Source organism: Cetorhinus maximus, chromosome 11 (assembly GCF_964194155.1).
Source record: "Cetorhinus maximus chromosome 11, sCetMax3.hap1.1, whole genome shotgun sequence".
Lineage (NCBI taxonomy): Eukaryota > Metazoa > Chordata > Chondrichthyes > Lamniformes > Cetorhinidae > Cetorhinus > Cetorhinus maximus.
Genome location: NC_135889.1, coordinates 62,393,086 through 62,408,068, shown reverse-complemented (window position 1 = coordinate 62,408,068; position 14,983 = coordinate 62,393,086). Strand labels below are relative to the sequence as shown.

Sequence of the window (14,983 nt, the reverse complement as noted above, 5' to 3'; positions counted from 1 at the left end):
GGACAAAACAAACAGGGTTTCTGCAGAGGTTGGCGTTTCAAAGGAAAAAACCTTTGTATCAATGGGATAACTTTGAGAAACAATAACATTTGAAGGGTTTTGACGTTGTCAATCTGGTATTCCTGCGCGCAAAGACGGACTGCTGGTCACAGTAGTTGTCAGCAAGTTCTTTCCGAAGGAGCTTCGGTGTGGAGGAGAGCAGAGTGGAATCAATGTCCTTGGGATCTTTCTCTCATCTTGGGTTTCCAAACAGGCGAGTTATACTGAGATGAAAAACTCTAGCTGGATACTGATAACTTCACAGAATTTCAGTCGAGACAGGGAGAGAGTGAGTTGGGTAACCTTCTCCTTTTTGGTTTATTCCCAAAAACTGAGTCCAAAAAGCAAGTTCAAAACAGAAAACTCATCTCAGTCAGGTGGTTTCCAGAAAATCAGGGGTGCCTCAGTCTGAAAACAGTAGTTTCTTCCTCCAGCAATTGAAGGTCAAATAAGCAAATAGTCGTTATCTTGTCAGATGCCATGCTGGTCATTTAGCTGAAGTCATGTGATCTTAGAAAAGCCAGTTTGCACTCAGTCAAAGTGAGCTTATAACCTTTCTTAAAAAAAAAACACCCAGGTCAGTTCCCAAGAAAGTGTCCAAATAACTCAAAGTCCTTCCAATTATTAAAAAAACATAGTTCTTGCAGATATGTATTTATAACTTTGTGATGGCACAAATAGGTGGTTGGAAGCTCCCCTTGGTGTAAGATATGACACCAAGGTTGAGAGCAGACTGGTTTAGCAGACTTTACATATATATTTTTTACATAATTTTAAAATTTATTTCGATCTATTGTTTTATCTCCACCTTTTAGCCCATTTCGATTCCCCCCCCCCCCACCCCCCCCGGGCCATCTGCCACTAGCTTGTCCTGCTTGCTACCCTTAATGTCCCCATTAGCACATTCCTTAGATAATATCACCACCGTCATCATCCTTTTGCCTATGACATCTTTGGCAATCTCTTCTTTGTCTTCACCTATCACTGGCCCCCCTATCGAGCTGTACCTGTCCCACCCCCCTCAACCAGCTTATACTTCACCACATTTCTGTATTTCCTTAGTTCTGATGAAGGGTCACACGGACTCGAAATGTCAACTGTATTCCTCTCCACAGATGCTGTCAGACCTGCTGAGTTTTTCCAGGTATTTCTGTTTTTGTTCTTGGTTTAGCAGACTGTCAGACTGTTGCCAGGGAGAGGGATGGAGTCAGTAGCTAGGGAATGAAGTTTGGAGTGAGGACCAAAATCAATGTCTTTCCAATATTTAATTAGAGGAAATATCTGCTCATCCAGCACTGGCTGATGGATAAACAGTCTGATAATTTAGCAGGAGTCAAGTGGTGGTGAGGTAGAGCTGGGTGTTATTATTTGCCTATTGAAGATGTAAGACATTTCGAGATATTGTGCATTTCTGTGATGCTTTTGTTTCTTTTTAATATGTACTTGTGTCAAAATGTAACCAGTTGTAAGGTGGACCAACTTCCTGAGCTCAGAACCGGGTGGTAGGAACAAGGAGTGCAGAGGACATTGGACGAAGGGAGAAGGTTTTTGACCGAAGACATCAACTCTGTGGCTTATATGGAACTTTTTAAAAAAATAAAGACTGGACAATGATATACATGTCAGGACATGCCACTGGGGCAGTGGCTAACTACCAGATACCCTGATTATAGGAACTGACCTAGACAATGGCCTCTCGGGAATATGTGAATGGCTTTCTTCCTGCCTTACCAAGATATGTAAACCAGAGTTTTCCTTTGGCCTACCGTGTCTGTGCCGGCCATCAATATCTATTCTAATCCTATTCTCCAGCACTTCGCCCATAGCCCTGTATGCTATGGCGTTTCAAGTGCTCATCTAAATACTTCTAAAATGTTGTGAGGGTTCCTGCCTCTACCACCTTGGGCGGTGTGTTCCAGATTCCAACCACCTTCTGGTTGAATCCCCTCTAAACCTCCTGCCCCTTACCATAAATCTATGCCCCCTGGTTATTGACACCTCTGCTAAGGGGGACAGTTTCTTCCTATCTATGGCCCTCAATTTTTTATACCTCTATAAGGTTCCCCCCCTCAGCCTTCTCTGCTCTAAGGAAAACAACTCTGGCTTATCCAGTCTCCCTTCATAACTGAAACGCTCCAGCCCAGGCAACATCCTTGTATCCATTGCTATCAGGTACCTGGAGACACCCTCTGCTGAGAACAGGAAATTATCACATGCAGGTTGTCTTTGCATGGCCAGGGTGGGATTGATAATCCAATCAGATGACTCGATTTAAGACATTACCCTATATACCGAGAGACGAGGGTCAGAAAGGGGTATAAAGCCAGAGCTCCCAAGAACATAGTGATGTATGATTTGATCAGTCTTGTGGAGGAATTCGTTCAGTGGACTGACCACCTGGGAATGAGCCCCAGCTTGGGGGTCTTACTAAGCACCTGGTGTTGTAAGTATATACTATTGCTTAGTGGGTTAATAAAGGTTTTCCACAAATTGTATCCATAGTTTTTGTGTCGATACCAAGTACAAGGTGAGGACATTAGAGGTTAGTAAGATTCCTCCCTGGTTAAGAGACTTGCAAAGGTGGGTGGGTTATTTTGACGTTACTTCTACTTAACGTCAGTGTGTCCTGTAGATTGCTTGATCACTGTTGGGGATTGGGAAAAGAGTTCCCAAGCACCTTTTTTCAATTTTTGTTCTAGTTTCCTATCCCAGGAGATTGCATGGCTCTTTGTGGGGAGGGGATGCATAGCTCTTTGTGGGGAGGGTTTGGAAGTGATGAAGTGCAGAATTTACACTTTGTCAGGATGGTAGAGGCCTAATGGACCAGCTGCTCTTTTCTTGTCCTTTTTTGCATGTTTGTGTGAGGACGTAGACATATAGCTGGAAGAGATTAATGAAGCCCTGTGTCTGGATAAGATTAGCTAACCAAGGACAGACTGGAGAACAAACATGCAATCTGCTATTCTTTAATGGCTACTCGACAATTAAGAGTTGTATCAATTTTTATATGAAGAAATTAAACTAATTTTTTTTTATTTTCGACCATTGATAATATATTCATGGACTAATATGACCCCCACCTCCTGCAACCTTGTTCCCATTGTGCTTTCTTAACAATAGCCCTGTTTTATACCACAGCAATCCTTCAACATGAACATTGCTGTGAGTTCTGAAACAAAACCAAAGCTGGAGGCATACAACAGGTCAGTCAGGTTATGCAGAGAGAACAAAGAAGTCAACTTCTGCCACTAGCTTGTCCTGCTTGCTATCCTTAATGTCCCCATTAGCACATTCCTTAGATAATATCACCACCGTCAACACCCCTTTGTCCTTTTGTCTATAACATCTGTGGCAATCTCTTCTTTGCATCCACCTATCACTGGCCCCCTATCCAGCTCCACCTGTCCCACCCCCCTCTACCAGCTTATATTTCACCTCATTTCTCTATTTCCTTAGTTCTGATGAACAGTCATTCAGACTAAAAGCGCCAACTGTATTCCTCTCTGCAGATGCTGTCAGACCTGCTGAGTTTTTCCAGGTATTTTTGTTTTTGTTTCAACTTTTCAGGTTTGGTCTTCCTTCACAACTGAGAAATAAGTGACGAGCATGTTAACATAATCAGAAAAGAAGGGAAGTTGGAGGGAGAAAAACCAACGTGCAGCCAAACACACACACAAGTAATATATGAAAAAGACAAAATCGGAGAGGGATTAGAAGTGGAATGATGTAATAGATAATCTCAGTCAAATAATGAATATTAAGACATTTTTAAAAAATCGATGCAAAACTGGGTATCAGATGTGAGTTGAAATGGATTTGACAATGAGGATATTGCTAAAGTCTAAAATTATTTAGACCAAAGGGTTGCAGGATGCCTGGCAAAGAGATGAGTTATATTGTTCTTGAAGTTTATTTTGAACTTTAACCATTGTGTTGAATTTAACTTTATCCATTTGCAAAACCCACCCTTGTGCTTCACTAAATCCTTTTCCACATGATGTACCTTTAGTACTACCCCCTATTGTTGTCAACAGATTTCATGTGCTTACATTTGCTTTCATTACAATATCAGTTAGGAAAAGAGTTTTTTTGCTTCTGAATGAGAAGGTTGTGTGTTCAAATGTCACTCCAAAAACTTTAGTAAATAATCTAGGCTGGCAGTTCAGTGCAATACACTGCATCCTAGTGCAATTCACAGCATGTCAGCAACTGCTTTTCAGGTGAGATGTTGAACCCTCAATTGGATTGAAATGACCTCATGGGGTACTCAAGGAAGAGTAAGGAACTTCTCTCTCTGTCCTGACCAATACTTTATTCCTCAATCAATATGACTGAGATAGATTAACTAGTCATTTGTCTCATTACTATTTATGAGGCCGTTCTGTGGTGTTCTGGTTGCCATGGTTTCTATACGTTGCAACAGTGACTACACTTCTAAAAGTACGTTATTAGCTGTGAAGGACTTCGGGATATTCTGAAGTAATGAAAGATGCTATCAAAATGCTAGTTCTTTTCTCTTGCCTTGGTCAGGTGTTGCTCTTGTGCTATTTTCTGATTGGGGAAGCGGATGCATGTTGTTTGTATTAGGGTGATAAAGGAAGGGAGGATGTGTCATTGCTGTTTTATTGGCAGCTGTAACTAGTTAATGGGTAATGTGCTGTGCCTTTTAGAAGAGATTATTTATTTCATCAGTTTATTTGTATCTTAGCTCCAGCAATGTACCTCCAGCTCAGCTGAAAAGAGACATGTAGATATGTGAAGAGAAGATAGGATTTGGCCATAGTTTTACCCTGCACCCCCCCCCCCCCCCCATTCCAGCCATATTCCAACAGTCACTGTCCATATTCACAATTCTAAAGTGACCAAGGTGAGATGCCATAGAATTCCTGTTGCACAGACATCAGCAGCAGTCAGCTGGGCTGTAAGGGCCCATTCTTTCAACAGTGGGGAATGGAAACTGTCAAAATCAACAGTGGCACTTTGTATTAAATGTCCATGTATGAGCTTCACCTTCTGCAATTGTTTTTAAAGCTATATCGTGCCTGTCAGCCACATTTGATCCTCATTTTCAACTTTGGAGAAACTTGAGTCTGGTTATCAATTATAGAGATTGCACTCTTAGTGCAAAGATGTAGATTATGCTTCAGTCTTTCTCTCTCTTCAGGTACCATGCCCTGAGAGGGTGTTGGCGACCATGGACCTCCATGTTACTCTTGCTCTGGAGGCGTGGATTATCTTCACTGGTGGTACATTCATCTAGTTTGCGAGGCTCTTCAGAACGATCATTCTTCGTCTACCCCGATCTCTTTTACCATCGACCTTTCCCATCAGCATCAGACTTTCTAAATCACGATTTCTTGTTACGTGCCCAAGAACTTCCAACTTCTTCCTGACCTTGGTCAGCAAAGTTCTTCTGGTCTCAGATTTTGCCAGCACCTCTTCATTAGTAGTGTGACTTATCCAAGATATCTTCGTTATTTGCCTCAAAAACCACAACTTTGCAGCCTCAATTCTTCTCTGTATTGCTTCACCGATTGTTAACACTCTTCTATATGTTAGAACTGGTGTGAGGATTCTTAGCTTTGTTTTCACGTTTAATTTTGAGTTGATCATAATTTTTTTCAATTTTTGAAATGCATCTTTGGCCATTCCAATCCTTCATCTTATTTCTTGGTCACACTTTCCCTCTGATATTAACATACTTCCTAGGTAACAAAATTTGTCTATTTGTTTGACCTTTTCATTCTTCACTGTAGCATTTCCATGGAAGCATTTCTGTAATAAATAGGATATAAATTGAATTTATTATTTAAATACCCAATCACTTTAGATTTGAAACTCAGGCTAGCTAATTCTAAAATGATGCCCAGATTCCAGTTCGGTCATTTGTTTTTTTTATTTCTGTGAAGAGCCAACTGTCAAATAGCCAAGATTCCTTGGCTGTAAAAGCCAAGTGCTTGTAACCACACTGAAGCAGAAGGAGGGGAGTAAAGGACATTTCGTAAATTTTAGCACTTGTTACATACAATTTTAAACCTTATACTTCCAAAGACAATGAAGGGACTAACTGTAAGTTTAAGTAACTGGGCTATGAATTATAATTGCAGCCTTCAGACAGGGAAGTGGAGTTAAGGCCATGATCAAATCAGCTATGAGCTTATTGAATGGCAGAGCAGGCTCAAGGGACTGCTCCTGTTTCTTATGATCTTCATTAAAGTGGCTTTGTGTGTGATGTGGCTATGCAGTTGCATTGTAGAATCTACTAGACCAACTTAGTATTACTAGATCCACCTGGTAATTTAAAAGATCTGGGGGTGGTGGGTGGAGTGGATTTTGTCAAAGTCCATTTTTGGGTGCAAAGATTGCAGAAAAGCATCGAAAATTTAGCAAAAGGTGAGAGAGGATTCCCATGTTTTCTGAAGTGGTGCTGGAGGTATTAGTCCAGGAGGTGGAAAGGAGGAGAGAAACATTGTCCAGAATCTTCCGTTCAGGGTCGGAAACCCTATTTCTGACCCTGAACAAACAAAAAAAAAATGCGCACTTGCCTTTCTCAGATTTGTAAGGGCAGCAGCAGTCTTCCAACAGAGGATCCTGAAAAACTGACTCAGTGTAGGAAATCCTGGAGGGAGCAGCACAGAGAACCCACGCAGAAACCATGCCCTTTTTTTTTTTACGGCTGCCGTAAGTAGAGTTTAAATGTCCCAAAACTTCTTTGAAAAGCTACAGAGTGAAGGGAAGTAAAAGACCTAGTGTAGGTAAGGGTATACGGTCGCAGCTGGGTAGGGTGATGAGGTCAGGTTGGGTCGGAGGAGAGGGGGTAGTTGGGTGGTGAGGGCTATACTGGTCGGAGGAGAGTCCAGGGTGAGGTGGAAGTTGTGTGGTGGGCTAGTTGGGTTGCAGGAGGGCGGGGAGTCATGGGCGGAGGGTTATTGAGAGTGATTTAGGGGGTCAGTTGTATAGTTACCAAGGTGTTAGACCAGGTTTTAATCTTTCTAAATTTTTCTGGGTAACTTTCCAGACAAGTAAATTGGAACTGTCTGAAGCTTCCAACTCTAACTCAGAGTTGGAGATTTTTTCGAAGGGTCCTAGGGAGCTGGGGTATTGCCCATTGGAAGTCTAGACTTCCTGGGCAATTCCCACGGAGTTATTGCAATGGGATCCAAGGGGTCCCATAGTGTATCTGGTGGGGGTAGGTTCAGTTCTTGATGATCCGGAGACCAGAAGAGCTGTGTCAATGTTTCTGCAGGGGGCCCTTGAGACACAGCCTGAGATGGAATGGGAGCAAATGGCAGGGAAGTCAATTACTGGAGTCTGGCCCCGAGGACCTGGCAGGAGTGCTACGAGAAATTCAGTGACCTTGCACTGATGTTTAGGTCAACGAATGCGTCTTCACATAACATCTCCTACTCACCATTCCACCAATCTCTCATCTGTTCAGTGCATCACATTCAAGAAGGGAATCATTCGCTACTTGCATAGACCATCAGTGCGAGCTCACTGAATTTCTTGCAGCACTCCTGCCAGGTTCTTGGGGCCAGACTCCAGGAATTGACTTCCCTGCCATCTGCTCCCATTCCATCTCAGGGTATGTGTCTCAAGGGCATCCTGGCCCCTGCAGAAACATTGACACAGCTCTTCCAGTCTCTGGATAGTCAGGAACCGGACCCATCCCCACCTAAAGATCCTTGGTGAGTAGGGCCTTCTATAAGAGACTTTCTGCTCATCCCTCTGAGAACTGATTTTCCCCTCCCTGCAGCCTGAGCTCCATTTCCATATCATTCAGTAGCCCAAGAGGTCACTGCAACTATAGCTGCCATTACTGAAGCAGGCTTTCTCCTGACAGGGTAGAGAGCTCCTCTGACCACCTTGTCAGGATCATTTGAAAATCCAAATACTTTATAGAAGGCTCTTATAGAAGGCCCTACTCACCAAGGATCTTTAGGTAGCACTTTGCCCACCTTCAGCTCTGCCAGGAGCAGAGAGTGAGGCATTTGTGTTTCAAAAAGGTCATGGCCACTGAATGGTGCCAGTTCCTGCATTCCAACCTGCAGCCACACAATGGGGCAAGGATGGCAGTGATCAAAGATTACCATCACACTAAATTTCTACACCATTGAATCCTTTCAGACAGGAGCAGGCAACATCATACAGTGCACCATCCATTATTGATTCAGTAAGGTGACAGGGGATCTGTATTGAAGGAGGGGGAATTTCATCATCCAATTCTCACTGACAAGAGAAAAGTAATAGGAGAGAGAAGGTGGATTTACCAGGCTGGCAGCATTCCCAATAGTGCAGAGTGCAATCAACTCCATGCATGTGGCACTGTGGGTCCAAAACTTCTCCAATAGCACAACAAACTCTATGCACCAACAAAAATAAGTCAAAATCACCTTGACTGGTATTTAGATGGTGGTTATTTTTAAATAGTGCTTATAGGGAGTGGGGGCTGTCCCTTGTGCAGCTGAATGCGTGTTCAGCTTGGAGTGATACTGAGACAGCATGAACTTGTCCTTCGCATTCCTAATTGGGAGATTGTGGGTTAAATCAGCATTGGAGGATGATTCACCTGCTCTACAAGCTTTCGCTATACAGCCATGCTGCACCCCCCACCCTCTTTTTGGTCAGGGCATTTGCGGCAGAGGTGGCTAGAAACATTCCATCACCACTATTTCCCTTCTTGGACCTTCTGAAGTGCCAGCGCTAATGCCGTTATGAGCCTAATTTTGCAGCCCTAGTCCGTTTTGCTCCGTGGCTTTCTTTTCCTTCCTTTTGCCTCTATGCCATACTTAATTCTAAGCCTCAGATGGTGTATTAACTTGCTCATAATAACTGTGTCCCTGAAATTCCACATAGCGAGTTGCACTCCAATTGTGTTAATGAGACATGGGTTGCCCGTGCTGATTAGTCTGAGTACAACTGAAGATTAGAGCAGCAGATAAATGCCAAAGTGATTGGTTCACATCAGGAGGTTAGGCTGGATGTCTTGTGATTATTTTTGTGGCACTTTACAAGAGTGTCCACCAGAGGAGCAGCTGGCAGAGACAGCCAAAGAAGTGAAAAGGGTAGGCCCAAGGAAGAGCCTGCAACTTGCAATGAGTTGGGCCTTGTTAATGGAATAGAACAATGAAAAGAGACTGGTAGGTGGAAGCCTCCAAAAAATGATTCTTATGTCATAGTGCATTCTGGTTAATGGGATACAAACTTGGAATTTTACAGTATGGGATACATATTTCCCCCTAAGCAATAGTCTTCGCCTACTTTATTTAATCTTATTGTAGTAGAGATTGCTGCAGAATGCCCGTAAGAAGCTGGCTTGCAGAAAGGGCAACCTGACTTTAAAGACGTCATTCTCAATGAAGAGCAGGCAATGAGACTGGGTAGGTTCTTGTTCTGAGAGATTGCAAGGTTGGAGGCTTAGTGGTGATTGCACATTAATGCAACTGCAACATCCCCATGAGAGACCACAAGCTTCCATCTCCTTCTCTAACTCTTTAATCCTAAGGGAGTAATGCTTACCTATTCTTTGCTTGTAACCTTCTTTCCATATCAAGAGGCGCTATAGGATGTAGATGATAGGAATGTGATGTTGAAGAGGAGAGGTGGAACTCCTTCATTGTGAATTATGAGGATGATAATGATACGTACAAGGGTCAAATCCAAGAAAGAGATTCTGCAGTGACTTTTCTACCTCATGTACCCTGGCACAGTGAACAGAAGGTATCCTGAAGACGACTGCTCAATCATAGAAGGTGTTGCCCAAAGATGACACTGTCCCAACACAGGTGTCCTATGACCTTCATCTGTTGTCTCTATACATATTCTTGACTAGGGACCCCCAGATTCACAACCCTGCCCCCGTCGCCAATTTTCTGTCACCACAAGACTTGGCAAATGGGCCCTGGTAGAAGCCTGCACATCACTTTGTTTCACATGGGACCATGGGCCACCGTCATTGTCAATACGACCTTGACGGGTTGTGGTCATATTTTGGTGACATGTGGAACTACGATGACTGGGACCACTGTGCCACTGTAGCCTCCTTCTGTGCATCTTACAGGCTGCAAAGACAGTCTTCCTTCACCTGTCCTACCATTGAGGACTTATCTTGCCTCTTAACAGCAACACACGAGTGCTAGAGAAATTCCATCAGCAATGCCTCCACCACAACCTTTGGATTCAATGGGAGGATCATTGAACAAAAGCTAGTGTCCTTCTTGAAGCGAGCTCCACAAGCATTTGGGCAAAACTCCTGCAAAATCAATTTCGATGGACTGGACGCTGTCCAGATGGCCGAAAAGCCATTTGAGCCTTGTACTCATTTGTTAAATTCTAAATATAGATAAATCTAGTTCAAGACCAGAATATAGAAAGCAAGTGACAATGTCCGAGAAATGTATGACAGATCTATGACTTTTATTGTCTTTGTGATTCTTTTTCATTCTAAAACTGATTCATGATGATTATAAAACTACACTGGGAGGGAAATAGAAATGCATTTAAGAGAAGTCCGAATTTGAGTTGGGGAGCTTTTATTTGCCTTGCTATTGTTGTGCAGTTTTGCTAACCCTCCTGTTTTAGCTGCTGAAAGGTTCTTTTGTGCTTCTCCTTTTCAGAAGTTTTCTAGCTTCCCAACAATCTTTTATCCTTTGTTCAAGTTCATGACTGATGGTTTCAGAAGCGTCATGCACATTTATTAATGCCCTGTGGCTACTGCTGTTTGACACCATGCTTAATTTCATGAAATGAAAGCAAGTAATTGTGTTCTTGAAAAGATACAGGGGAAGGGAAGGCATTCTTGCGAAATGTTGATGTCGTTGCTGATGTTGGCATTTAAAGAATCTGGCTGAGTAACTGTCCACGCATAAGTGATCCAGTCAGAATCCGTTTTTTTTCCCCTTTGCACTTGTTCAATGTTCAATTTCATTTTGAAAGAAACATTAGCATCTGGTTGTCCGTTATTAATCTCAATACAACCACTCACAAGAAGAATCTGTATATCACTGTGGTAGCACATTAGCAAGGAAATATTTTAATATGTAGCAGCATTACAGTACAGTTAAAGTTGCCAGATTTTTAAAAAATGTATAACGTAATAGAAGTGGTAGGTGGGTCACCATGTTCCATTTTTAAAAGTGACACACTGTCAATCATTTTGGAGTTTGGGATTACATTGAGAAATGTGGGATGGAATATCCCTTCCCCTTCTGCTGACTGTTGTTCCACAGCAGCAAACACAAATTGGATCAGGGACGTGTTCTGCTGCATTTATGTGCTGGTTTATTGTAAACATATGAAAATTCAAGGAAAATGTGAACCATTATGTTTCCTATCAGTTTTGCCACAGTAATGCTGAATGCAATGTACTGATAGTAATTGAGGGATTAATTTTATTTAATTCTAGGTAGACTGTGCAAAATGTTCAATAAGTTATAATACTTCTAAAATTTTGCAGTAGCTGTGACAGAATTCTGAGGATTTCTGTATCTGTTGTTCAGCCCATTCCAGGCCGGATCTTTGGTGGTGGCTTTGGGCTACTAAAATCATTCAAATGACCCTGAGGCTGGAAAATCAGTCCAGGGAACATCTCCGGAGAGAGAGTGAATGGGGATGGAGAAGGGAGTTCTATTGCACTGAATTCAAGCTTAACTTCTGCTATATTATAAAATGTATAAGAATTAATATTATCCTTAAGGCATCATAATTAGCAAAAACGTGTTGCATAGGACTCCAGCCAACTAGCCGTCACATTGTTACGTGGTAACACTTAATTGGGCCTTGTCTCCCACTGAATGCCCTTCTGAAGATTAGTGAAACCGAATGCTCAAAGCAGATTAAAATGATCTTTTTACTTTGCAAATAACCCTTGCCGTTCCTGACCTGCATGCTTCAATTATTTTGAAAAAAATATTTAATCCCCGCACAAAAGAGTCAAGTTTTATAACAATATGTAGGTTAAAGATAATCAAGTGTGCTCTGCAAACACAAGCTCTTTAATGTCCAGTGAATGATAAGTGTTTGCATTACACCTCTGCTTATTCAGAAATCAGCTTTCAGTTACACTTGTGGCAAGCACAAGACAAGATCTGAAATGAAACGGCAGGAAGTGCTGACCTCATTTCTTTTGAGGGAAGAAAGTTGGCAGAACGCTAGCATGTTTTTATTCTTTCAGCACAGCTTCCTGTGCGGAATCGACCCTAAACTTGATATCAAGAGTAGAAGATTTCCAGCTCTGACCTCTCAAAAGGTGTGGAGGCACAAAACTATATTTTTCTTTTATTCCTAGGAAAGTTCTCCGCCTTGGTTTGTGCTATGTGTACTAGTTTACTTGGGTTAATCTGTTGTATTCTTTCACCTCTAACCTTTTTTTTTAAAAAACTCTTCTGAACAGGTTATTGGTTGGTGCTCCAAAAGCAAAAGGACTTGCAAATCAAAAAGCTAAAATAACAGGAGGATTGTACAAATGCCCCATCACACCCAAAGAAAATGACTGTAAGCGTGCCATTTTTGACGATGAGGGTGAGTATTATATTGCTAAAGCAAGTTCACTATCAAGATAACCAATGATATGGGCAGACCCAATGAAAATGTTAAATAGAAAATGCTCTGGTTTGTAAGCATTTTTTTTAACTTCAAGGAGTCCTGAAAAGCATTTCATAATTTCCCCTGTATTGTAACAAACACCATATGTAAATTAACAATTAATGCCCTTTTTTTAATTAACCAAACTTTGGAAAACTGTACAGCAACCCACAGACCCATCCCATGCTTCAGTGATGAACAAAATCATAATTGCCAACTGCTGAAGTTTTGCCTATGCAATCGGCTTTCTCAGTGACCGTTTATATGATTCAAAGGGTCCTTTTAAAATGCTTCTGAATTTTCAGAAGTTTAAATTGCCCCCATTGATTGGAGATTGCGAATTCAGTTTATTGGGCATGCTGCAATTCCAAGTAACATCTTGCACACTGGGGGGGTGGCAACTGTGATGGGGAGGGGAAAGGATTGGGGAGCTGATGAAAAAGTGAATTCAGACCATGCTGTCCAAATTGAAAGTGAAACAACAGTCGTGGTGGGCGAGATCAGGTGCTGCATGGGAGAGTGGATGGGCGGAGATGCAAGTCAGCTCAGATGGACAACTGAAAGCGAACCCTAGCAGGCAGCATTCAAAATGCTCAGGACATTGAGGTGAGTATGATACATGAAGGATCCACGTACGTGGGAGAATGCTTGCACAAGACTCTGAAAGGCCCTGTCACACACACACACTTCTCCCTCCAGAATCACTCATTGGCCAGCTGCTCCCTCTGGTGACAGAGGATGCGATTGAGGGGCTCACAGGCAAAGGGAACTCGGAGGGACAGGATAGCCCCTGAGATCCCAGGGGTGTCCAGCTGCCACTTCTTCTCCCTTCAGATGCCAGGGAGCCCTGGCCCGATGCCTTGAGGGGAAGGAGCACCTGGAGGGACACCATCCTCCCCATGGAGAACTCCATACACACGTGTGGGCACCATTTCATCAGAGCAGGCAGACGCACACCTCTGACTCGCGTGACACTCTGGTGAGGGTTTCCAGTAGCTCAGCGTGATGTTCCCACGCTTTGTGCTGAGTCTCCAGGATGAGTTGGAAGGCCAAATCTAGAGGCTTGACATCTGACTTGGACCTCACAGATGCCTGATCCACAGCAGTCCTCCAAGTGCCAGGGAGCTCGGCTGAACCTGCTTCTTGCTGCTGTGGTGATCACCAGATTGTGAACCTGAGCCTGCTCGAGACCCAGGTCCCCCCGAGGTGTGTATCTCTGCACTGGTGCAGGGTGTGGCTGAGCGCTGTGACGGGGTCTTCCAGGCTGTTTATTACCAGCTCTTCAGTGAAGGAGGTGGCCTCTTGGCTAGAGGTGAGGACATGAATGGAGCTGAGGGACTGGCTAGCTGAGTGTGTTGGTCGCTTAGCAAAGCTCCCTGTGGACCAAAGTAGAGATAAGTGGTGCATGGCAGCAGAGTCAAAAACAGGAAAGAGAGCACTCGCACAGTTGCATTGAGAGAGGGATGATGTGGTGCAGGATCCTCATGAGGGTGTTTGCTGCCGACCTCACCGTCACCGCAGGCACAGTCCATGTCCTTACCAGTCAGTGCGGCATTGAACCTCTCCCTTCAAAGGGAGAGGGGTCTAATGTGGGCCACTCCACCCCTGGCTTGGGACCTCTTCCTGCCGATGTGAGTAGGCTTTTCCCGCATGAAAATGGATGGAGAGTGTGAGAGCAGGAGGCATGGCGCTGTGTGGACTGTTTGTGTGGTGAGCAGAGCCATGGACAGCTTGAGGACATGCGCTCGAGAGGGTATGAGCCTGATGGAGATGTGAGCATGTGTGAAAGAGTTAGTGGTGAAGTCCCTTGACATGTGAGATCCCTCTGGATGTGTCATGGGTTTGTGAGTATGTGAGTTGAGAGTGATGAGAAGATTGAATTACCTTGGTGGAATGGATGAGACCACTTGCCCTGTAGCGGTGTTGGGTGACTGTCCTCTTTTGCAGGGCATTGGCACTGACCACTGCTACCACTGCCTCCCAAGCCAGATTAGTGAGGTTGCTGCTCATCCTGCGGCCACAGCGGGCGTAGAAGACATCATGGCAAGCCTCACTGCATCCAAAAGGCGCTCGAGGGACGCGTCATTGAACCTGGGGGCTGCAGTCTTTTTGTCTTTCAGGGGGCCATGTCTTCTTTACAGGAGTCGTGGGCTCGAAGCACTGAGAGGTGTGTGCGCAGCTGGACTTTAAATATGGCACCCGGCGTGATGAAGCGATGAGGTGATGGCGTGGCGGTCAAACGAGAGCCCGCCCACCATGGAAACGGTGTTTCCCGGGAATACATAATTAATGCGACGGGTTTGGGACGATAGTGTGAAAAGCTGCCATTGCAGCCTGCGGGTAAAGCGTCGTTTTACCTGCC

General features: G+C 43.7%; 1 protein-coding gene across 2 annotated transcripts in view; it reads left to right on the top strand.

Moving 5' to 3' along the window:
• The window catches only part of LOC144686637 (integrin alpha-6-like), a 122,161-nt gene that overhangs the window by 27,082 nt on the left and 80,096 nt on the right, over positions 1-14,983 (top strand). For both annotated transcript variants that reach the window (XM_078552101.1, XM_078552102.1), the window contains exon 2: positions 12,431-12,558. In XM_078552101.1, the coding sequence (XP_078408227.1) occupies positions 12,431-12,558 (128 nt within the window). The remainder of the gene's footprint in view (positions 1-12,430; positions 12,559-14,983) is intronic.